The 24482-nt window shown below is 36.8% G+C and overlaps 1 protein-coding gene across 8 annotated transcripts in view; it reads left to right on the top strand.

Moving 5' to 3' along the window:
- PCNX1 (pecanex 1) overlaps nucleotides 1-24482 on the top strand; it is an 86783-nt gene that overhangs the window by 15944 nt on the left and 46357 nt on the right. For 3 of the 8 annotated variants that reach the window (XM_054066698.1, XM_054066696.1, XM_054066703.1), the window contains exons 4-8: nucleotides 2021-2066; nucleotides 2966-3055; nucleotides 4653-6338; nucleotides 16330-16462; nucleotides 20962-21146. In XM_054066698.1, the coding sequence (XP_053922673.1) occupies nucleotides 2021-2066; nucleotides 2966-3055; nucleotides 4653-6338; nucleotides 16330-16462; nucleotides 20962-21146 (2140 nt within the window). The remainder of the gene's footprint in view (nucleotides 1-2020; nucleotides 2067-2965; nucleotides 3056-4652; nucleotides 6339-16329; nucleotides 16463-20961; nucleotides 21147-24482) is intronic. The other 5 variants (XM_054066700.1, XM_054066699.1, XM_054066702.1 and 2 more) reach the window with 3 other exon arrangements.

Genomic DNA, 24482 nt, shown 5'->3' with positions numbered 1-24482 from the left:
ACAATGAGCAATGCAGCATCATATTAAAGATATAGAAGCTCTTTTTGAAGGATGTGGTGGGGTATTACAATATCAAGTTCTTCCAGTTAGCTCTCTGAGCAGGCAGTGTATAATGTAGTGCAGTGTTATGTTAATTTTGGTGTTTTATATGAATTATGCTCCATTATCTAGTGTAGATGCTCTTAAGCGATTCTCTCCTTTGAAAAGAGCGGGTATTTGGTAGCCTTGAAAGAAAAAGGAAGCAATGGTCCGTGTAGGGAGGCAGAACTAGTCTGGGGGTGATGTTTGACTGGTCTTCAGAAAAAATTCCAAACATTTGTAAGAGTTTTAATGTTGAAGCATGTGAAGAAGCTCTGTATTCTTTCATGACAACAAAACACAATTAAAGTTACTGTGAAAGGAAGTATAGCTTTTAAAATGTCTTTATGCTGATAAAATTATTGCTCACTAGTCCCGTGTGATTTTGCAGCATCAAAACAGTATGTGAACAGTAAGCATCTGAGTTGTGTTCAGTTTTTAGTGCAATAGCTTTCCCATGCTGATGCATTTGCATTCAGATACAGTATTCAGCAAGGCGTGTTATTGAAGTGGAGGGGAAAAAGTTGAAACGTTTAGGCAAAATTACTGACTAAAAGTGTGCGTGACAGTTTAGTAAAGAAAATGTGTTTTAACAAGCTCTGCCTGCTTTATTTGTGTTACACGTGGCAAAGCCATTATTATTCTATAGTAAGGCTGAAAAAAATCTGCACACATCTTCAGGTTATCTTAAATTTGCTGTGCTTGCAAAGATGAGTTAGATACATAGAACTATGCTTTCTTTTCCAAGTCATTTGAACTCTAGGGATTTTTGAAAAACATAGTCCCAGTAAGCATACAGTAAAGTCAGATTGCTGTCATTTTTGTGTCTTGCATTCAGATTTTGCCTTTGAGTGCTCTTTTCTTTTATTTCTGAGTTTTTTAATTATTTGACGTAACATATAGCATTTTTGTGTGCTATTTGAAGCTCTTTGAGGTGGTATTGGAAATACTGTTGAAAGAAAGACGATGTTCTCTGCAAAATAATCTGTGACGGATGTCAAATGGCAGGCTGCAAACCTAAATGGCTTACTAGGTTTCATATGAGGAGGTACATGCCTGCTGGTTGGCCATTGAACATGGCTGAATGGCAGATTCTATAGATTTGAGATCTGACTGTAAATAATATCCAAGAATAGATCAAAGAATACTACTGTCTTCCACTAACCAGTTTGCTTGCTTTCAGGTAACTGTAATTTGTGTACTCGGAAACTGTCTTCAAAATAAAAATTGCATTTGCAGGAGTGATAGGGTGGAATAAGATACAGTGAAATGATTAGACTAAATTGATTTAAGCTTCTTTAGCTGCCAGCAGGGATCATCCTGCCCCATCCCTTGTTCATGTTGTTGCTACTTTCCACATACTAGTGCTTAGGTGCTTGTGCTTACCTTGTCATTAGATCAACTCTGGCAGACTTGAAAACTAATCCTGGTAAAAACATGTATTTTTTTCCAGTGGGAGCAGTTTGTGGATTTAACTTGGTGTTTACTATGTTGAACAGATAAGTTTTTTTTATATTAACATCATGTTTTCTTTAAGCAGTTTAGGCAACCATGATCCCTGCATTAAATATTCAGCTTTACAACAGCAGTTACTAGTGTCCTACAGCACTAGTAGTTGGTTTCCACATTAAATATTTTCAAGGAAAATTCCTAGTTTAAAAATTGTTTAAAAATCGGCATAGTAAAATCTGCAAGCATATTGACTGTAGACAGAATAGTGCAGTTATATAGTTAGTGCAGAACTGGATGCCTTGTCATTTCTATTTGCACTGGAAACATTCTTTATCAGAAATTATTTTCCAGCACTGTGCTATTGGATGCTTTTATGCCTTTGAAAATCTCTCCTAGGTGTATGGGCAAATGCATGCGTTGCACTAATAGGAGACAACAGTTGGGCAGTTCCTGAAAGTTTACATCTTTTTACGTATTTCCTCGTTTCTAGGTTGGATCTGGGTTATCTCGTCTGGGAACAGGAGCAACTATCAAAGGTGAGATTTTTTTTTTTGTCTGGCAGCTAAAATGACCTTGCAGTAGCACTTCAGATTACTGGTGTTTACTATGCTGTTTCCAAATAGCGTCTGCCTTGTTCATCTTCAGAACTTTTTTGTGAACTAAGGACAGCATTTACTAATTGGAAGTAGTTAGACTTGCAAGTTGAGTCTAAAACAGTAGAAGAGGATATCCTAGTATCTGTGCTCTGTTTTCCATGTACAAACAGTTTTTTCTTTTGCCTGAAAATGTAGGTAAGGGGTTGGTTTGAGTGAAATTTTTCCTATTGTTTTGAGTTCTGTGCAACCAATTGCCCTTCTGGTATGGTTTTCCAGTAACTTGATTATTTCTAGTTGCTTGGCATCTAGCAAAAGTATTGTCCAGGACAGCCCTTGTGAACTCCTCTGAGATGAGAAGATAAATTATTTGTAATATTGAAAGTTGCTGTCTTGTGTTATTATTGCCTTAAAAAAAATTACAAAAGAAAATGAGATATGAATGTCACTCTACTGATTCTTCCTTATTTATTTTTAACAAGTGTTTTGTTACAGTCAACCCACTCATATTTACTAGCAACCATGCAAGAAGGAATACTCCAATAGATATATCTTTAAGAAAAAAAGAAAGCAAATCTTTATTTCCTTTGGGGTCTATGTAAGATACCTTTTCAGTTTTTCATGGAAGAGATGTGCAGTTGAATGAAAACTTTCTTACCTACAAAATAAAAAAAATGGAACAGGCAATACTTATCGCTAAAATATAAGAGAAATATTGTTTTACTTGTAATTATTATTACTTGTCTTCAAATGAAGAAATAAAAACAAGTGTTTCATGACAGGTGAGAAATCTGTGCGTTAATGCTTTGAGCACTAGTACTCTTCTTTCTTAAAATTCACAGGAGATACTGACACTGCTAAGACCTCCGACGATATCAGTTTAAGTCTTGGGCAAAGTTCTAGCCTATGTAAAGAAGGGAGTGAAGAACAAGGTAAAATTTCTTCTTCTGCATATTAAACATGTGTATTGTGTTACCAGAGACCCTTTCCTTAGCATGCTAAAATAAATTAATGCAGTTTGATAGACTCTAAGAAAGCTTATCTTAAAGCGTTCTGTTTCCTTTCTTAATTACTCATCATTTCCTGGGATGTAGAGCTTAAATACTTTTCACTATTCCTTGGTTGCATGTTTCTTATTTTGTCATCTTACAGCTGGTGATAGTTAACATGTTCTTGCTGCTGGAAGATAGCTAGCTTATGTCTCTAGATAGTCTTTCTCCTGCTAAAAGTGACCTGGGATTCATGGACTTCATTGTAGACTACTTTGCTTTGCCTTACAGTACAACCAAATGATTTATATATGTGTATATATATATATGTTAAACTAAATAATCACGTGCGGAGGTCTGTGTTTCTGGAACAATAGACTGCTTCTAGTTCTAATAGAATGCTTCTAATATCAGAGTTTTGTATTTCCTTTTTCCTACTGTGTAAGGAAACTGATAGCTTGTGTTCTTCAGTTGTCCATGTTTGTTTCAGATCACATTTTTCATTTAGAATCATTGCCAGGGAAATCTGCTCAGACTGGGGAAATCCATTTTCCGTTTTTAAAGTACCTGGTGATTAGCAGGAAGTAAACTCTGGGAATACTATACATTTTGGCCAGTCTAATTAGACTGATGGATTCCTTTTTTGCTACTGTGTGATTCAGTGCAGAAAGTATGTTTAAAATAGAGAATTATGGGTGGCGTTGTTGTAATAGGCATCAGTTTTCTACTACTTTCAGCTGAGTAATGGAACTATTTGTGAAGTCTCTCAAGTTACACGTGTGCAAATATACGCTACAAAAATTTAGCAATTGTAGTAACTTAACTTGGCCTCCAGATCTTCTGTTTTTAGTGGCAAAAAGGAAAGTAGCCTGGCTTTCATCAATAACCTGCAAGTGCACACTTTTACAGGACACTGCTTTTGATAGATAACAAACAGTTGTTCTGACCAAAAGCTAATTGCAAATCCTCATAATTTGCTTTAACAGCACAAGTTTTAGAGGTAGTAAAACTCTGTAGGGCATTTCGTTATAGTACCAATAGACCTGTGCCAGTGCCTTGCTAACTGTGAACTTACTTGGTATCTGGTAGAGAAGGTGATTTGGGGTGGGTGTCTTTTTTTTTTTATGACTTCAAAGTTAATGAGGTTTACTCTGTTTAATAATATTACAGTGTACATGAAACAGTTCAGTGCATGTAGGATATAAAATAAAAGGCAGGGTACCCTTTTATAATTAAGAAACTTCGGGGTACATAAAAACATTGAGACACCTGAACAATAGAGGTGGTTGGGGACTTGTTAGAATTGTGTTGTTTTTTATAAGCTGCTAAGATTAAACCAGTGTTGGTTACTTTTTTATTGAAGTCTGTCAGGTTTGCCCAGATGCTGGGAAATATTTTAATTAGTAATGTGATTCATAGTATTTGCAAATCAATTTGTCAGTTTATTTACTTTATCTGATACAAACAGGCAGTTGTAAAGCAGATTATGTAATTTACATGAACATTCTACATGAATATTTTTAAATATGTACTTCAACAGATTTGGCAACTGATCGGAAGCTTTTTCGTCTGGTGTCGAATGACTCATTTGTCTCCATCCAACCTTCATTATCTTCTGGACAAGATTTGCCAAGAGACAGCAGTGACAAAGTGTGCCTCTCGAACAACCAGCTTGTGGACCAGTCTAAAACCAGTGCATGTGACACAGAAGTAGCTTCGCTTGTAACTCTGCATTCTCACTCCTACAGGAAGGATCATAGACCACGAGGTGTACCAAGGACTTCTAGCTCTGCTGTTGCTTTTCCCGATGCTTCGCTAAATGACTTCCCACTATATCAGCAAAGACGAGGACTAGATCCCGTCAGTGAATTGGAAGCTTCCAAGCCCCCTTCTGGATCTAGAGAGTCCTTGGCTGAGAACTCTTGCATTTCAGGAGTTTTTCAACTTGATGACATTCTGAAAAGTAGTAGTCCTCAACCATTGGCTAAGAGTGGGAAGAGCAAATCCTTGAAGGCAGACAAAAGCGTGGACAGTCTGAGAAGCCTGAGTACTAGAAGCAGTGGTTCAACAGAAAGCTACTGCAGTGGGACTGATCGTGACACTAACAGTACCATCAGTAGCTATAAAAGTGAACATACTAGCTCAACGCATATAGAAATTGTGTTATCAGAGCACGAGGAGGAGTCTCCTAGAGAAGAGAAAAAGGACTGTGGTGTTGACTCGGAGGATGACAGTAGTTGTACTACTGACAAAAGGACTAACAGTGAAAGGACTGCTGTGGAAGTGGATGCTAACAGTGGTATTCAAGAGGCAAAGGGTTCTAGTGCATCTGATGAGATGCACAGTCAGAAAGGTCTTGGTGCCTCTGCCTCAGAAGAGGCTAATAAGAACCCACATGCCAATGAATTGACTACGCAAGCTGACAGGCCACTTGGGAAGGCTGCTGAACAAAGAGATGAGCAGAGTGAGAAACTAGCTGTGTTAGTAGATACAAGAGCTTCTAAAGAGACAAGTGGAAAACAAAAAGAGGGAGATGTTCGACCAAAATCTTCTAGTTTAATACATCGAACAGCCTCTACCCATAAGTCCAGCCGGAGAAGGACAGGAAAAAAGCGGGCTAGTAGTTTTGATTCAAGTCGGCACAGGGAATATGTTTCCTTCCGAGGTGTATCGGGTACTAAACCTCACAGTGCTGTGTTTTGTCATGATGAGGACTCCAGTGATCAAAGTGACTTGAGCAGGACATCAAGTATGCAGTCAGCTCACCAGTTCAGCAGTGATAGCTCTTCCAGCACCACCTCCCATTCATGCCAGTCTCCTGAGGGAAAGTACAGTGCTCTAAAGACCAAATATGTTTCTAAGGAACGTGGGGGCACAGACTCTGAAAATGCTCACAAAACCCATGTAAGCTCTGAAGGAGTTGGCAAAAAACGGTCTACACGTCGGACTTCTAGCACAAACAGTGCCAAGAATCGTGCCAGAGTATTAAGCCTGGACAGTGGTACTGTAGCTTGTTTAAATGACCCAAATAGTTTAATGGCACCAGGTAACATAAAACAGTTAACCACTTCAAAATCTGATTTGGAAGCCAAAGAAGGAGAGGTGCTAGATGAGCTCTCTCTCTTGGGAAGGGCTTCACACTTAGAGTCAGTCACTCGTTCTAGGAATAGCTTACCGAGCCAGGTTACGTTTCCTGAAGGGGAAGAGCAAGAATCCGCAAGTGGAGGTAAGTAAATGACCAACCAAAAGTACCTTGCCATATTTCATTAGTGAGTCTAGTATCTTAAGTAACTTAAGTTACAGTTATACCTAAACGTCTTCCTGTTTCTTTGTTCTTGCCTAGTAAAACTGACAAAGCATTTCCTTTATAATCCTTTGGAAGATCTACAGAGATGGAGTTGAATTCAAACAAACGTTATGAAATCTGTAGATAGAGGTGTTAGTTTGTAAATGGCAGTCTATGTTAACCAGAGCTGTATCTTCAAACTATTATTTATCATCGAATTGGACCTGCTCCATTGTGTTACTCAAGCCGCAAATTATGTGTACTGCTTTCAAATAAAAATAGTCTTTCTTTTATTGTTAACTTTTAAAGATTGTGTGGTTCAGAAAATTAGGAACATGGAAGTGATTGAACTTACTGCTTCCTCTTAGATGAGCTCTCTAGCATGGTTTGAGATATTACCAGAAAAAAACAAACAAAACCCCCAAACCCATACCATGTTGCCTAGTATTGTATGTTCCTGTTATAGTTGGTTACAAAGCTGAATTCTTCTAGAGATTTGATTTTACTTGGCCTTGCCATTGTTGACTAGGTAGTGTTGTTTACTTTGGGGTTGGTTTTTTTGTCCTCATTATGAGAACACAATAACACTCCTGGGCTGGAGAGAGGATTGTGTTCTCCTCTTACTTTTCAGGACCATTGCTCTGCTTGGTGTAATGGGAGTACTAAGTTTAGCTTTAGTAGTTGATATTAGTAGAGATTAATAGGGGCGTTTTTAAAATAAAATCTTGAAGCTTCTAATTTTTTTATCACCTGTGATGATGTTTAAGTCTCTTCTTGATTAGTCACATTGAGTTCCTTAACTGGAAGCTTTTTTGTGTAATGGAAGATAAGTGGGTTTATAATATATTTTTCGAACAGTATGGGATTGCTTAGTCTGACTTCTGGGGCAATGCGAGGGGAATACTTACTCGACAATCTGGATCTTGTCAGCTAAGCACACAAATGCTTCATAAAATTCCATTTTAGATCAGAATATAGATATTTTTAAGTGATTGTAGCAAATGTACTGTCCTTGTAAGAAATACTTAGTAAATAAGCAAGACTGCTGTAGCAAAGTATAGTGTCTCTTCCACCTTAAAAGGAGATACTTGCAACTCAGAGTGAGATGAAATGACTGACAGTTCACCCCCCACCAATACTAGCATAAGAGAAAACTCTGAAAATCAGTACAATTAATTTCTGGGGAGGGGAAAGATGTGCTACACTGTTCAGCTGCATTTGATTCCTAATGAAATCTGATATAAAATTAGTTAGACCTATTTAAGTGCCTTCACTTTAAACAAAAACCCACAAACAACTGTGTGTATCGGTACTTTCTGTTTTTCTGTTACTCCTAGAGAGTAACAGAGTCCAGGTTCCTCTTTCAGTACGCAGTCTGCAGGCTACTTAATACACATTCTTATTATGCTGTGTTAGAATGACAGCTCTTCTGAGTATCTGATGAGAGTGATTTGCCTAATAAAATGTCTTCTTTATGTGTTTACCATTTTGACTTGATAAGTGGTCAGTCAGCTTCCCTGGAGGCGTTTAAAGAACGGGTTGATGAAGTGCTTGGGGACATGGTTTAAGGGAGTGTTAGGAATGGTTGGACTCTATGATCCAGTGGGTCCTTTCCAACCTGGTGATTCTATGATTCTATGATTCTCTCCTTAGTGTATGATCAGATGTTATTTTAGTTTGTGTTATTACAACTTAAAACTGCTAAATTTCTTTCCTTATAGGCAAAGGAGGGTTAATATACCTTACCTACAGAACATGTCAGATTTTATACACACCAGTCATCAGTAGTCTGAAGATTCAGTGCGTGACTGATGCTGTATATTGCCAAATATTTTTATGGTTCTTTCAAGTGAAAAGGCTGTCCTTAAGGCATTTAAAAGCAGTGCTAAAGCTGCATATGTGTAGCAGCTTAAGCAGGGAAGCGTAGCTGTCTTTCTTGCTGGACTGTTGTCTTGGGTTTCCCCTTTAAACTTCATTTAGATACTGGTAATTTTCAATTTGTTAGTGTTTTTAAGAAATGGCAAGCACCCAGGTCTACTTGCCCATGGGTTTTAAGAACTTTAAGTAGCACTCTGGATTGAGGTTCTCCAGATTTGATGACATCATAGCATAAGTAATCCTCGCTGTATCTTATGTTTCTTATTACCAATAGAATAGGAAATATTTCCTTTATGATAGTAAGAAATTAATGTTGGTCCGCTTTTTTTAAAGCGGAAAAAAAAATTAACTTCAGCATTAATAAAGTATTTAAGCTGTCATGCCTACCATCGAGTGTAGTTTTGAATTTTTTTGTTGTTTGTTTTTTTCGGAATGCATAGGTTATATTACAAGTTTTGTAACAGCTATGTCTTTAATTACGGCGTTTTTCTTTGGCCTTACCTGTGACCAGTAGTAATGAGAAAATGTTTTAACATCTTAGAATCTATTGCTTTATATTCAGTATTTCTCACTATTGACTTGTCCTCTCCTTTTGGGAGACATACATGTGTAATATAAATGTACATCATATGTGTGTATGTATATAAAAATCAGTTGAGAAAATTAAACTATTTAATTTGCATGTAGCAGATGAATTGCAGAATAAACTTGGTTCAGATTTTAATAATATGAGAGGATATTGGTTGGATGAGATTCTAGAAGCCTGGTCCGTCCTCATGCTAAAAGGACTATTTTATAATTTTGTATGCATATTTTTAATTTCTGTGATTGCTTATGATAACTTTCTGAAACAAATAATTAATAGATGCATACTGGATAACCAAAAGACTGTGTTAATACTGCCTCTTTTTTTTTTCAGTCAGCAGGTTTCAATTCTTGTTTTTCAAATATGACTTAAGTCAGTAATTATGAATTCTGTAAGTCTTTGCAGAGTAAACTAAAAAATACCTTCTTGTTTGTGTAACCACTAAAATGTGTTTTGTAATGGATGTGGCTTTTGGTAATCTTTTACTAATCAGGATGGTATATGAACTTTTGCATGTTTTACTGCAGCAGATACAGCACAGGAGTTTCATTTCTGTCTTGTTATGCCAGGAAGTGGTGAATGACTCACTTTTTACAAGATAACTTGTGCATTTGATTAGAAGTTGCATTTCATTAAAATGCAGACAAAGAGCACCTGAAAATTATACATGTGGTGGATGTATAAGAAAAAAATTGAAGGTGTCTTGCATTAGTTGTTATCCTTGTTTAACTACTCAGCCTTTAAAAGTAACTGGTGAATTGATGGGCTATGGGTTAGCTGATGTTGAGAAATCTAAAAGTTTGCCTAGATATTTAATGATATTTTGGAAATGCCACCTTGATACTCTCCTATGCCTGATTTGTCAGATGTGTGCTGTTTCTGGATTGCTGTTTGTAAAGGTTTAAAGAACCAACTTAATACTGTATATGACGTGGTGATGTTTTGTAAAACTGGAGCTGGCCTGAGAAGTAATTTTCTCACCCAGTTCTACATTAACTGTAAAAGATGCACTTTTTAAGTTACTACCCTTATACAGCTTGCTGTAACTTAATATTTATTTGTTTAGTTTAAACTCTTGAGTTAGAAGCCCTGAGTACTGCTGGTGATTAAACTTTGTTACAGGTAGAAACAGGCTCCTTTAGTGTGTCGTCTACAGAGTAGTAGATACTGTACCTAAAATTCTGCAGGGCTGCATAAGGGATATTCAGGATATTTGTAAAATGCATGCTGCAACATTACAGCATATACCAAAAGTTAAAAAAGAAGCAAAATACACTTCATGTAGTTTCTGTGTCCCCGCCCCCCCCCCCCCGCCACCCCAGTCCTGGGAATATTAGTTACAAAATTTGACCCTGGTTAAATTCTCTCAAGCCTCCCAAAGAAAACAGAAGCAGTAGTTCTCTTAAAATACTTCGCATTGCTGTGAAAGAGAGTTATTTCACGTCTTAGATTTGGTAGTGTTTGTGCAACTACTTCTCAATTTTTACTTGATTGGGAAAGATATTTTTATTTTGTGGAAAAGTAGTATTCATAAATTTGCTAAGTATTCATCTCAAAGAGGAATTAAATAACAATTTTTGATACTTAGTATAAATGAAGCTGCGTCTACGAACTTAAGTTTACAAGCCACTTTGTTCATGTACCTTTGTAGATGTACCTGGATTTTTTTGTTATGCATACAGCCAAGAAAGTTCTGAGAGGTCTCTGAACTGTACTGAAAGTGCTAATGTGGCAGCCAAATGTAGGTATGAGATGTCATTCTAGAATATATGAAAGTTGGCCACTAATTAACATCTGGTGATGTAGTTAGTAGAAGCCCATTCAAACCAAACATGACTTTCTGTGTATGATGTACTTATACAAAATACCACCTGTGCTGGAAGAGTTGTGTATTCTAGAGATTGAAAGCATCTTTTCCTTAAGGTGAATAAATCCAAATCCAAATTTCAGGGAGATTGCTGTAGATTATGAACATTTGTCTGCTGCATGAACATACTACTAGCTACTGATAACCAAATCCTTGTATATAGGGACTGTTATCGGGCGGGATGTCAGATTAGGTCATAGCTTTAGCTCTTTGACCCTAAGTCCATCAATGTGATATTCAAGAAATTTTTGTAAGTAACACCTAATCTTTTTAAAAGTGGAATAATTCAAGGGGAAAGTACAATGAAATAGAAGAACAGACTTGTAGTTTGGCATTAGTGTAGAAATTTGTCTCTAAAGCTGGTCTGTAAAAATGTTTGTTTCAGAATTCAAAACAGATGGTTTCATTGTCCTGGTTATTCCCTGCTTGACAGTGGTTTGCTTTTCAGATTGTTGTAGTGACTGGTTTGACGTAATAGTAAATATTTCTCTGACCTAGTCTCCGGCTTGTTTTTGCGTACATTCAACCACAATACTGAAATCTTGGGCTTTACTTCCCTCATTTCTCTTAATTTATTACTTTTTTTTTTGTGTGGCATGTTTTCTGTCCTAAACTGTGTATTGTTTTCCTCTGCCCTATTTTCTAGTGGAAGTTTGTATCTTGGAGATGCCCCTCTGTCCTGCATTGTTTCTTCTTTGCTGCCCACATCTCCATTCTGCAGAAACTGGCATTAGTGATGTTTTTTTATTAAATGCCCACAGTAATTATAAGACTATGTACCAGTACTTTGGTTTTTCATCCGAGAAGTGTAAGCAATCTCTGTAATTCTAGGTCTTATAATGCTGCATGATCCATGGTGATTAATAGCTGTATACTGAATATCTGGACTGAACGGACTCCTTTCTACTTGGTATCCTACAAATACTGTTTTTGAGTTAGTGTTAGGGCACGTAAGTATAAACTAAGAATGCCTCGGCCATGAGGAGAGTGGTGGTTTTAACCCATAAATACATGTGAGAAGCATGGCTCTTCTTAGGCTTTAAGCACAAACAGGCTATAGATGCTTAATACAGAAGAGGAAAATCTCAGCTATTTGGTTTGGCAGGTATGTTCGGTGTTAGAAGACACATTTCGTTGTGTATGTGAATGAGCCATAAACTATTAATTTCAGCTCTTGCTGAGAATTTGTAGGGTTGGTCATTACAAGTGATTGAAAATAGTTAGATCACAATTTCCCGTTTGATATGGAGAGAAATGGCATATCCAAGCTCTTGGGTTCCATACATGTGTTTAACAATGCATAACCTGACTAATGTTCAAAACCATCTTTTTTTCCTGAGAGTGAGGGGCACAGTTTCCCTTGAGTGTGGATGTGTGGTGTTTTTCTTTTGTGTTTTTCTGTCTTTCCAGTCAGGAGGCAGACTGAAGTTTGCATTTTTTACCTTTAAGGATGTCCATGTGGATACTTTACATGTATTACCTTAATACCATATCTTTCCATGAATCTACCTACTTGGGAAGAATTTATCTATATTTCAGAATTCATCTGAGGCCATGGGTTCAGTGTTTTTGCCTAGCAAAAATTAAGTGGGACGTGATGATGCAATAAGACTTAGAAATCTGCTTCTTAATCTTGTGCTTCTTCAGTTTCTATCTTTTAAGTTTGGGCTAGAAGCAGTGATGTATACATGCAGGGTGATGTTGTAAATGTTTTGGATTGTATGTGTAAATGTTCCCATTTGAAAGAAAATATTTGCATTTTGTGTTTCTTAAAATTATTTCTGTTGTACAGCAATTATATAGTTATAGTGTGAAACTTCTCAGTCTCCAGTTCTGTTTAAAAATGTGACGAACTAGAGTTTGACGTGAAAATCACTTGTGTAGTATAGAAAGAGAAATTGTAGAAGGGCCTTACCTGGAAGCAAGGTAGTTCAGCCTGTGTTCAGATACATTCTCAGCTCTTTGGCAAAGGCATATGAATTACTTGTTATTCTAGAATTTTTTCTTCAATGAATTCTAGTCGTTTTATTGGGAAAATACCATTATGAATATGTAATGATGAAATAATACCCTCATGACTTTCCAACTGTATAACTAAGCTGACCTGTTACTTATCAGAAATGGAATGAAAGAAAAAATAAAGATGAATTTTAATAAATGTGTTCATACATACAGTTGCATTAACAAATACAAAAGTTGAGTTATTTCCTCTTTGAAATTAGGTATATTGTAATTAGGAATAGCAGTGGGAGGGTAAAGTTCACTACAGACTTGTCATTAGGTCTCCACCTCTTATTTTATTGATCTCTGGTACATAGGTTTGTATTTCTGACTTATGCTCTTTGAACTTAAACCCTGATTTTTCTGTTATTAAGAACAGATACTATTGGATGCTCAAATTCACATGACAACATGCAGAAGGAATGTGTACTTAGATTTCTTGATATTAATTAATTTAACGTTTTTAAAATAAAACAGAAAAACAGAACGGACTTCAAAAACTGTGTAAGGTGAAAGGCTTGTCTTCACTGATTTAATTAAACTTTTAAAGTTCCTGCTTAATTTACCTATGTTATCTCACCCTGTTCAATGTGAAATTTGTACATGAGCATAGATGTTGGATCTTGCCTTTCTGGTTTAGAGTAAGTAGTTATAAGTAGCAGCATTAGAGAACTGTGAGTGTTGATTGTTTAGTTCTGGTTTTAAACATGAAAACATGTTATTTTATAAGTATTAAAGGAAGCTTACTTATGTTAGAAGAAGGCCATTTCCCTGGTGATGAAGCAGCTCTTGGTGTGTGATGGGGATCTTGTTGGTGGACTCGTGAGCAGCTGTACTATTCCTTCTCATTAAAGACAAGCAGAAACACAAATAATACATATTAATATAAGTGCCTTTCCATACTAGTATAATTTTTAAAATCCTGTGTGCTCTTTAAAATGAGGAAAAAACCACACATCCTGACAAAAAGAAACCCAAACTTGGCTAAGTTTAGCTTTCCACAGTTCAATCAAACTGTCATCTTTTCTGCTCAACTAGTTTTCTTTTACTTAACGCTAGTCATTGTTTCTACATGAGCTGCTTGAGATGTTGCATAATGGTAGCAGACTCAGAGCTTATTGGGCTGAAAAGCTCTGCCGTCTTTTCAAAAGAACTCAGACATGCTTAGTGATCATGAACGTCACCACCTTCATTGAGGAAAACTATGTAGAAGTGTGCATTGAACAAAAGTTTATGATAAACCAAAAAACCCTTGGTAGATCAGGTAGAAAACTCCACCAAAATCTGCTTTGAGTTTTAAAGGTCAAAGTGAAATAATGAAAAGATAGCAAATGCCGTAACTATTTTTCTCTGCAGCTTTGAATTTATTCCCCAAGTACATACGGATTTTTTTTTTTACCTTCAAACATATTTCTCAGTTTTCCTTGCAGGACACTGCTTCAGTTGATGCTTGAGGTAGACTTGCTTTTGAAGATAAATTGGAGCTGTGTAGGAATGACCTCTAGTGTTTCTGTAATCTGGGCTTCAGTTATTGCAGAAGGTGATGCTTACTGAATAAAGGCTATGAAAAGAAAACCACATGTTGTCGCTGTTAAGTATGCTGCCTTGCAGAAGTGCAGTTGTATGCTGCTTTTGCTAAGTAGTTTCAAATCGTATTTAAGATGTAATAGTCATCTTTACAGTCTTAATGGTATTTAAGATGTTTGCATTTCACTTAAGACTGGTCACAGTTCATTATTTCATGGTGCTTAACTGTGGTCTGATCAGCAGAAATGCGTGGAATTGCTTTTGCATCTGAAGTCAGTGGAAGCTGTTATGAATATATGAGCTGTATACACTGATGTATACACTGGAAAAACGGAGCTTTACAAATTGGGCAGTTTTGACTTCTTGTTAATTTAATCCAAGATTCGTAGTATTTGCTTTAGTGCGTTGCATTTTCCCGGTGCTTCAAGTGTGAGAGCTATAAAGAAATTTCTGAAATGCTATGTACTAAAACAAATCATAAAGCTGTGTATTAAATCACCAGAGAAATTTATTGAATTATTACTGAAATACACAGAAAAGGAAGGGTTATCTGTTCATGCTCGGAGTAACAAAAACAGTTGTGGAGGAGCAAGGAGGAAGTGACCAATCCTGTGGTTTTCCTAAAAATATAGGAAAGGACTGAATTAAGTATGTCCTTAGTTTTTGACGTTTTGGTAATGAAATGCTTGTAACTTGAATGTTGGTCTTAAAGTGTATCTCTTCATGTAGCTTCTTTAGCTTTTAAAGCTATCTACAGATGAAGTTTCATATACAGTATTCACTTAACCTGTGTTTCATGGGTGGAATTAGACTCTTGTTCCGTGCAGTCTTTATTGCTTGAGCTATGGTTGTAATACACAGTGGAAATAGGTTTCTATTAGCTGTAGACCAGCATTAGAATCTTTACTGGAAAGTTTTGAAAGCTTAACAAAAGTTGTAACTTGAAATGTACTGAAGTGAACATAGACTACTCTGCCTGTGGTCTTTCTGCCATAAAAAAGCATTTGCTCCCTTAGTATTGTGGTTGGTTTTTTATTTTGGCTTGACACAATCCTTCGTTTTCTCCCTCTAGTAACAGGCGTCTTGGCTACCAAGTTGTAACTTCCTATTCAAGATTGTGATTCTCATCTTGTATTGACTTTGTGTCGACAGGGTGTTTTGTGGTTTTGGTTTTTTTTTCCCCTCCTTCACTTGCCTGCCAAAACCTATTTTCTCTGTGTTCCTTTCATTTGAGCTTTCTAGTGCTTTGCATTCGAATTAGTTAGTAGCTTCGTTATTTCAAGAGACTGAGATTGTAGACGCACCATGAAGCAGTCCAAATCCAGAATTGTTCAGTCTTGGGAGGCTTAGGTGGATTTTGGGGGTTAATATGTGGGGAAAAAAATCTTATAGACTCCCTTGAGTACATACAGAGTGTTTTTAACGGTGTTACTTTTTTGTTTGGTTTGGGAAGTTGAAATAACAAAACCCCCAATCCTTATAAATTCTTCCGTCACTTAATTTCAATCCTTCGCTCCTCCAAATCCTAGTGCAATTAGTCTAAGATGAGCAAAATGTATCCCTTTGTGCTTATGAGAAAATAGAGAAAAGCAACTGTTTTGGCCCCTGGAGAGGTGTGATGTTGTTAACCTCAACGCTGACTGACAGGAATTATAAAGTTGAGGAAGAGAATACTATGATGAGGACTGGCAGATAACTTTTCTAGGTTGTCCTTGAGGTGTCTCCTTTAACTCTTTATTAAACGAGATAAAGGGTGAAATCGGTCTTGTCTCTTCCTGCCCTGTGTAATGGAAGAGATTTGGGATATCCAGTGGTTCTTGCAACCTTGCTATTTGGAGATTAGTAAGCTGTATATTCAAGAACACACACCCTTGCAAACACACAAATTTTTGCTAATCATTGTGTTGTGATCCTATCTTGAAATAGGTTTGAACAGCCAGTGCATAAGCTACTTTTGTTGCAAATCAAGTTGATTAACTTGGGGAGGGGTCAGGGGGGAGAAAGGAGTCTTAAGTTACTGTGTTCGTAACTAGGATGGGTTTTTCTTTGACCTAAAGTCTGTCTTGATGCAGCAGCACAAGCCAGCGAGGAGACTGTCACATTTCGTCGTGAACGCAGCACATTTAGGCGTCAGGCAGTACGACGCCGGCACAATGCAGGGAGTAACCCTACCCCTCCTACATTGCTCATCGGATCACCCCTCAGGTAGGGTATCTAAATGTTCCACCATATTTAGTATGCATGCAGCAGACCACTTCTCCCCACACCCACCAGTGTTGCCAGAAAAGCACTTTTTACTTCCTTCCCCACCATAACCTCCTTGAGCTGTCACTGCATGTCACTGTGGGCTTGTTGAATTGTGCATGTATATGTGGCACTATCTGCAAAATGATCAGGATAGCCAGTCTAACGTGCTATAGCTGACTTCAGATTGATAAAATGAACTAATGCTAACAAGCTTAGGCTGAGTGTTTTTTGTCAAAAACTTCAGAAACTTACATTCGAGTAAGGAGAAAAACCCAAGAAAGTAATATTCTCCACTTCTCTTTTGGTTTTTGTTCCTTTAAGAAAGTGAGCGTTAGGGATTAGTACTGTAATCACTCTTCTTGTCTGTAGGTAGTGAGAGATAAGCATCATAACAAAGTGGCAGAACTTTATAAAGAGTTAAATCGTACATGCAACGGTTCCACATCTAAGATACAGGTAAACCATTGTATGGACATCCTACAATGCTTTTTACAGCAAAAGAGAAATGACAAAGTAATAGCAATGCCTTTGTTTGAGGGTGCACAGTAGTGCTCAGTATTACATCTAATTGTGTGGCACTTCTCATGCCTTGGTGATGTTTAAAATGTACTTATCCATATATCCAAGGAGTCCCCAGCCTTCACTGGTCCATTTGTTAACAGTACTGAGCCTAGTGATATGTTGCATACAGCGACTTGTCAGCTTGAACAGTAGAAGCAGCAGCCACAATAAGTTTTTGAACTTACTATTTAGATCTTTGAATCCTGTGTTTGCCGATGGTGTTGGAGAATCTGGTGAGCAGAACGTTCCCTGTAAAGGAAGGAGCACTCCCCCACATGTATCAAAGTAATTCTTCCAGTGACATGACAAACATGCAGGAAGAATTGTATGTTACATATTCTTAAGGATCTTCCTTCATATGCTAATCTACCTTTAAATATTAGGAGCAGTCTGCTTTTGTGTTTCAGGAGTAATTGTGTAAAGTTTTTAGCTGGAAAAAGTTGTAGGAACAGAGAATAAAAAGAAAATACAATAGAGGACGGGGGAGGAATTGTCATCTTTGTGGCACCCTGAAATAACGAAGGACTAAATTTGTAAGTTTTCCTCAGGCAGGAGGATTGCAACAGGGGTAGCTAAAATCTAACAAACAAAGGCTTGACTTCTGCTACTGAAACTAGTTAGATGGGTTTTTACTGAAGACTGGAGTACGCAGCAGTAATCACATTATTTCAGATAACCTTTTGTTAAGCTTCTGATCTTGCTGAACATAGCTTGTTCAACTTTTGGTGATTTGCTTCATAGTGTGGGATGCTGTAACTTTGTTTTTTCTGTTGAGGAGGATAATACGGTTTTGTGTAGTGGTTCCTAAGAGGCTGTGCAAACAATTAGAGGTCCTTTACTGTGTACTAGCCAGAAAATGGTTAGTTTTCTTTCTCTTAGGTAAAAAGCAGGACAAATAAAGGACACTGTTTTAAATTAACGCTGACAGCTGCCTTGTTTTCATGTGCTAGTGCAGTCGTTAAGGTTCCCGTGGCTTAAGATGGACCTCAGTGAGAGATCATGAGGAAGTAGAAGTTGGTGGAAGTAACATTTTAATCAGACAAGATGTTCAAGGGTGAAAAAGTGGATCAGATATTCTAGCCTTATTTCCTCTGTGTATCTGCCAATTACCTATTTTTTTCCTTTCTAAATTAGAAAAAAAACCCAACCAAACACTGTACTTTCTCTGACATAATGACACACATTCTCAGAAATAACTGTATTGTAAGCATATGCCCAGAATTGAATACTTACTGAGGGTACTTTACTCAAAGCATTGTTTGTGATGCTAAGTGACTGTCCCTTGGAGTAGAGGTGAATTGCCTTAGTCCAACCAAACACCTAGGTGCTTTCAGATTTGTTTGGCATAAATTCAATTTGAACTACCCACTATGGAATGTCTCTGAAAAATTGTATTTATTACTGTTCTGATTTCTAGATGTATAGTCTGAAAAAAACTTTCCTTTATGTAAGTAGCTTAATTTTTGTGTACACTCTGTGTTGCTAGAAGAAGAAATGAATGAAAAAAAAATGAGCATAAAAAAGAAATGTGGAGAAATATAGAGAATTTTTTTTTTAGCCAGTGACCACCAAGATATTTTCCAAAGATCACTGCAACTGTGCTGGCATTATTTGTATATGCTAGTGGTGAGCTGCCTTGGTCTATTTTCTGATATTGCTAATCCATGACTGCAGTTGTTAAACTTCTAACGGTGTTAGATTTACTAATCTTTACTTGCCCTGATGTTAGTTCTTTCTTATTCTTGCCAGCAAAGCTTTAATATCCTAATCTTCAAACTCTGGCATAAAAGTGGCTGTCACGGGAATGCTCCCTTAGTGTATGTTGATTATTTACTTTTGTTTACTTTTTAAAAAATTTCCTATCCGTTATTGCAGATATTTTTCACTTCCTCCATGGAAAGTGACATTATATATGTGTGTGTTTGGCAGTGGTAGACACTTACGTAAAACCTAGTCTAGTAAACTGGCTGGTTAGATGCTAAGTTAGGCAGGAGAGTACTTTGCTTAGTAAGTTAAAACCTACCACAAAACTATGGACCACCATTGCACTTTTGGGCACTTTAAACAAAACAATGCATCGGCATCCCATGTAATCAATGGTGTATGCATATGTGTGATCCCAGACAAAAGTGGCTTCTGTAAAAAAATGTTTCAATAATTATTAATTAGACAGAAAATAAATGTATGTTTTCCATATCAGTGCAGTCTGTTCATGTCTTTTTTTTTTTATGACAGATATGGATAACAACTGAAAGGGCATCTTTGTTATATACCTTTTGATATATATCTACTGTTTAAGAAAAAGCAGTATTGTTTAGCATTGTTTTGGTGTTGCTGATGATACTTGAGAGACAATGAAGGCTGGCACATCTGTGATCTTCCTTAGGGCTTCTGTTGTTATGGAGTGCACTGAAAGCCCAGTGTACAGCAGTAAAACACTGAATTTAAAGTTCAGGTTAAAGTATATTAGAATATAATAGACGATTTGCAGTTTTTTTACCTCTTGAGCTGTGTGCATGTCTGCTTTATTTTGCATGAGCTTTTCTTGACACCTATTCTTATACTTGTATCCATATTTTGTTTTCCAGTGGTGCTCTAACAAAAGAACTGAAAAGCAGATGTTCTAGAAAATATTGTTAAAAGCAAGCACATCAGATATAACCCCTCAACTCTTAGTAAGATCTTGCTTTTTCAGTTGCCTCATTTGCCAACTGTAGCATCATACTGTAAGCAGTGAAGTTTTAAAAACAACAGGTGATGAAGACTGTTTTTCAAGACTGTTCAAGAGATTTTCCAGTCTTTAAAATGTTATTTTGTTTCTTTATTGTAAATAATAATAAATTCTTTCTTAATTTCATCATATCCCACAGCTAACAACAACTTCATTAAATTCTAATCTTGCAACTTATAAAGTGCAACTTCATTAAATTCTAACCTTGCAAAATAGATATACAAATGTGAATAAAATCATGCATTCTGACCTTTGCCATGCTTAATATTAAACAAGCTATTAAAAAAACCCCTTAACTTCATTAAATAGCTTTATAAAATAGTTTGGTAATGAGAAGGCTTTGAAGAGGAGAATTAACTTTTTCAAGTGTTGTCTATTTAAATGGCTGCAAAGTTAAAACTTTCTCTGAAGCCCAAGTTGACTTTTAAAACTGGTTTTTTTCTCATGTAGGTATGTGTCTGGGTGTATAAGAATTTCTTTGCAGTGGTAGTACTGAATAATAAGGGTTTGCTGTACTGTCAAAATAACTTCAAAATAAACTTAAAACTTTTGCCAATTTAAGCGTTCTTTAGTATGTTCAAAAACATTTGGAATCCAGATGTTTAACTACAGTTATCTACAAGGTCTGTGGTAGTGTGTGGCCACTAACAAAGCTTAATGACTTCTAATTCAAGTGCTGATTAATAGCAAGACAGGTCATATCATTGTGCCAAAAAAAAACCCCAGATGACCAACTAAATAGTTGATCAAGTTGTATCTCAGTAAGCAAAAAGAATCCTGATTGTGAGAACACTGGAGTAGTCACTGCTGTTTGTAGGTGCTAATTTGGGCTAGTCTGCAGTTAGACTTTTAATTGCTTAGTTAGTTAATTGCTTTTGCACCCACGAATTAAGACTTGTAATAATGTACTTAAAGGGTGAATTTGGGAGATATTAGAAGGCAGTATGGCTTCTAAGAAGTAGGAAAGGAACTGTACTGATTTAACTAGTGTCCAAACGTATTCTGTTATATGGACCTCATGGGTTATCTTTAACCCTAATAAGTGACTTCTTAATGCTATACTCTTAAGTTTTCCTCTTCAAACTAGAAAGTCTTGTTTTGCTTCACTTCTGGCTGTTTTTCTCTTCTTCCTGGTAATGTATCCCCAATCCGTGTTTTCTCGTAGCCTTCAAGATGGTCAGCAAGGCCAGCAGCCCTGCTCCCAGGTCAGAGTGCAGTCCCGCCCCCCTTCCCAGGCAGCTGTGCTCAGCGCTAGTGCCTCCTTGCTGGTGAGAAATGGGAGTGTCCACTTAGAAGCATCACATGCCACTGCATCTGCTGTAGGCGGTAGCAGTTTACACGATGAACTTGGTATGCAGGCCTTATGTAACCTTGGTGACATGGAAGTTTTAATACAGCAGATATATCGGTAATAATGTGGTGAAAATTAGCTAACCTTAGCTTTGTTTTTAAATCTTGTAGGTGCATTTCTTAGAAGGCCATATTGCCTATAAATTCCTTCCCTTTTAAAATAGCCTTTCCAGGCTTTTTCTCCAACAAATGCATGATGGGAAAAATTGTAAGGCTGCGTAGATAAAAGTAGTGGTGTTGTGGGAACTTTTGTGACTTGACAAATGTAAAACATGTAAAACATAAGCTTTCTAACGTTGTCATTGGTAGTTGGGTAAAGAGTGGTATGAACTTTGAGTAATTTCTGGTTCCTGAAAAAAAATTTCTTTTGGTCCCTAGTAATTCTTGATCTTTGTATTTTACATGAGTCTTGCTTAGCTGCTGTTTAAAAATAAATGCCCATGTAAATCAGTGCTTTACTTTTCATGTACACTTTAAGAGCTTGAAATTGGAAGAAAATCTGGACGCTTTCTTATACTGTAATTTCATGGAGCCTTATAGTGCCCCTTAGTTCTTTATGGTCTATTTTATATAGTATTCTTAGCAATTAACTTCATTGCAGCTAATAAAATTGCTAGGGAGAAGGAAGTTAAGATGGTCATAGGTGACAGACCTCCTGTGACACGGTAATGTAGGAGCAGATGTGGAAAGATTTCTGGCAGTGATCTTTGCAGCAATCTGTACATGGCCTGAACTACGCATGACTTCAGCATTAATATGGAAGTCTTCCTTGATATATTAATCTATAGAACTGACAATTATTAATGACAATATTTTGAGCAGATGTAAGCTGTAATAATTTAAAAGCTCAGAACACTGACAAAACACTTACTTGTTCAGACCTTACTGTAATCCTGTACTGAAAGATCACTGAATTGTCATCTTGCTGAAGTAGTGAGGAGGAGTTTCCAGGCATTTAAATATCAAATAGGCTAACAAGTTTCCATTCTTCTGTACGATAAAGCTGCAATATAAGGAAAAAAAATAATGTAAGTGAAACTGAAAACAACCCTGATGTTCTCTGAGGTGTGTTTTAAAATTCAGTTATGGTTGTGCTAAAAACACTCAGTCTACTTAGCTGATAATTTTTGGTTTGAAGTCTGCAGCTCTGCTAGTTTCTAGACAGAAAAATCAAGACTTAGATCTCAATGCTTGTATGTTATTGCTGACCTGTGAAAGTTTATGACATGAAACTATAGTTTTCTTTATTTAATTTGGACTCCTTTTGCTTCGTGTTTGAAAAAATGTTGGATTATAACTCTGAAATTCAGGGATACTGGTTGTATATATCCGAGGTTAATGTTGAGGTTTATTCTTAAAGCCATCGTTACTGTATTTGAAGGATTTGGTTTGTCTCACCCAAAATAATGCTGTCAGATTTCATGGAATTCAAGGTTTACTATACAATCTAGTTAAGTCTGAGTTATGTAAGAACTTGATTTCTACTACAGCATAGAAATAAGTGAATCACTTCAGAAATTCAGCATTCCATTCAGACTCTCTAAAAAAGCGTATTCATTGCATTGGGTGTGTGTTGGAGTCTTCAGAAATGTATACAGTTAAGTTCTGAATTTTTGTGTGTACTGTGCTTACGATTTTATGGGGCGGCACATCGTCTTTGGGAGGCACAGTACTTCCAGGAACTGCTAGTTAAAACTCTGATATATAGTAGGGATTTATTCCTGATTGCAAGCTCTAAGCATCTTTTTAGAAACCCTGCATGTGTGAAAGCAGCTACTATAGGCAAGATCTATTTTTATTATTTTTAGGAAAATAAGTTTTTCCAGCTACCCTGTAACTGGTTGCATTTTGTTTTTTGGTTTTTTTGTGTCTTTTTTTCCTGTACTCGGAGATGAAGTAACACGACTGCTCTGTTTTCCTTTAAGTCTAAGGCTCTTAGTTTTGCTGTGTTGTCTCAAGATACCTTACTGTGAAAGATAACACTATTACTTTACTTTAGATTGCGTATTGTTTGGGGGTAGTGGAAGTATTTTGTTTTTTTCTTTTAACTTTTCTGATGCTGATCAAAGCTGTGCAGGTGATATGATCAATTCTTTGTCGCTATGCAAAATGCTGTGGCTGCTCAGGGCAGAAGTAGTATTGAAAATGGAGATTGGGTAAAACAAAACCTGATTTACAGCAACTGGAAATATAAGTGACAAGTGTAGGAGACGGTTATATATCTGTACAGTGCATATAAGAACTTCTTGCTGAAATTCTGCTAGCGTATTCCAGCTCTTCTGGAAGACAAATAGGGCATGTGGTAATTTAAATACCAGGGCTTTTAATGTAGAACTCTTTTTTTTTTTTTTTTTTTTTTTTTTTAATTTTTCCTGGCACCAAGGCAGCGCCTGCTTCTACAATTTTTTTTTTTCCCTTTACATTTATGCGTTGATGTCAAGCTGCAGCTCTTCTTCATTTGCTTTAAAGATTTGTCTCTTAACTTGATTCTGTTAGCTTATTTTATGAAGGATGAACTTTACTGCATTATACCTAGCCTGCATCTGGTCTGGTGAAAGTACAGTTGTCTTTAACTGGGTATTGTTCTGAGAGCGAGGTGGTGAGACATGCCTTCAGACATCATCTTTACCCTTCCAGGTTTGAAGTAGAAAGACTTTTTATCAATTATATTGTTGTTTTGCAAGGGATGAGGATGTGTTTTGTTCAAGGATGGAAAAGGAGCTTGATGTGGAGCAGTAATCATGAAGTGTATCACAGAAGGAATGCAAGACAGAAGGGAAAAGTGGCAGATCAAGTGCCATGATTATAGGTAGGATTAATGTAATATGAATCCAGAAAACAGCAAGATACGTACCATGGCTTAGGTGAGTGGCAGTCTTCAGAGCACAGTGTAGGAGTACTGGTCCTTTTTCTTCTCACAAATATCTGATTCTTGAGACATGTAGATGATGATGATGTGGGACTTCTCAGTCCTTGCAGCAAAAGCTGTAGATGTTATAATTTGTGAAGTAGTTAGGAAACCAAATAATGAATCACTAGAACAGATGCCCAGTTTCTGAAACTGGGGTAGAATAACACAGCCCCTTGTCCTCAGCTAGGGTTTGGGGTTTTTTTGAGGAATATTGCTTTTGTGATTAAAGAGCTTTACGGTCATCTGGAGCTTTACGATAGTTACGCTATGATTTTGGACTTCTGGTTGTACCACTTAGATGGAAGTGATAATCTTTCAGATGTATTGAAATATCTTTATTTATGAAGATGGATGGTCTTGAAGATCAAAACTTTTTTCTAAATATGACTATGCGTTGATCACTTATTTGATTAAGGCAAATCTAG

The sequence above is a fragment of the Cuculus canorus genome, chromosome 5 (assembly GCF_017976375.1).
Source record: "Cuculus canorus isolate bCucCan1 chromosome 5, bCucCan1.pri, whole genome shotgun sequence".
Taxonomy (NCBI): Eukaryota; Metazoa; Chordata; class Aves; order Cuculiformes; family Cuculidae; genus Cuculus; species Cuculus canorus.
This window is presented reverse-complemented; position numbering and strand designations above follow the sequence as displayed.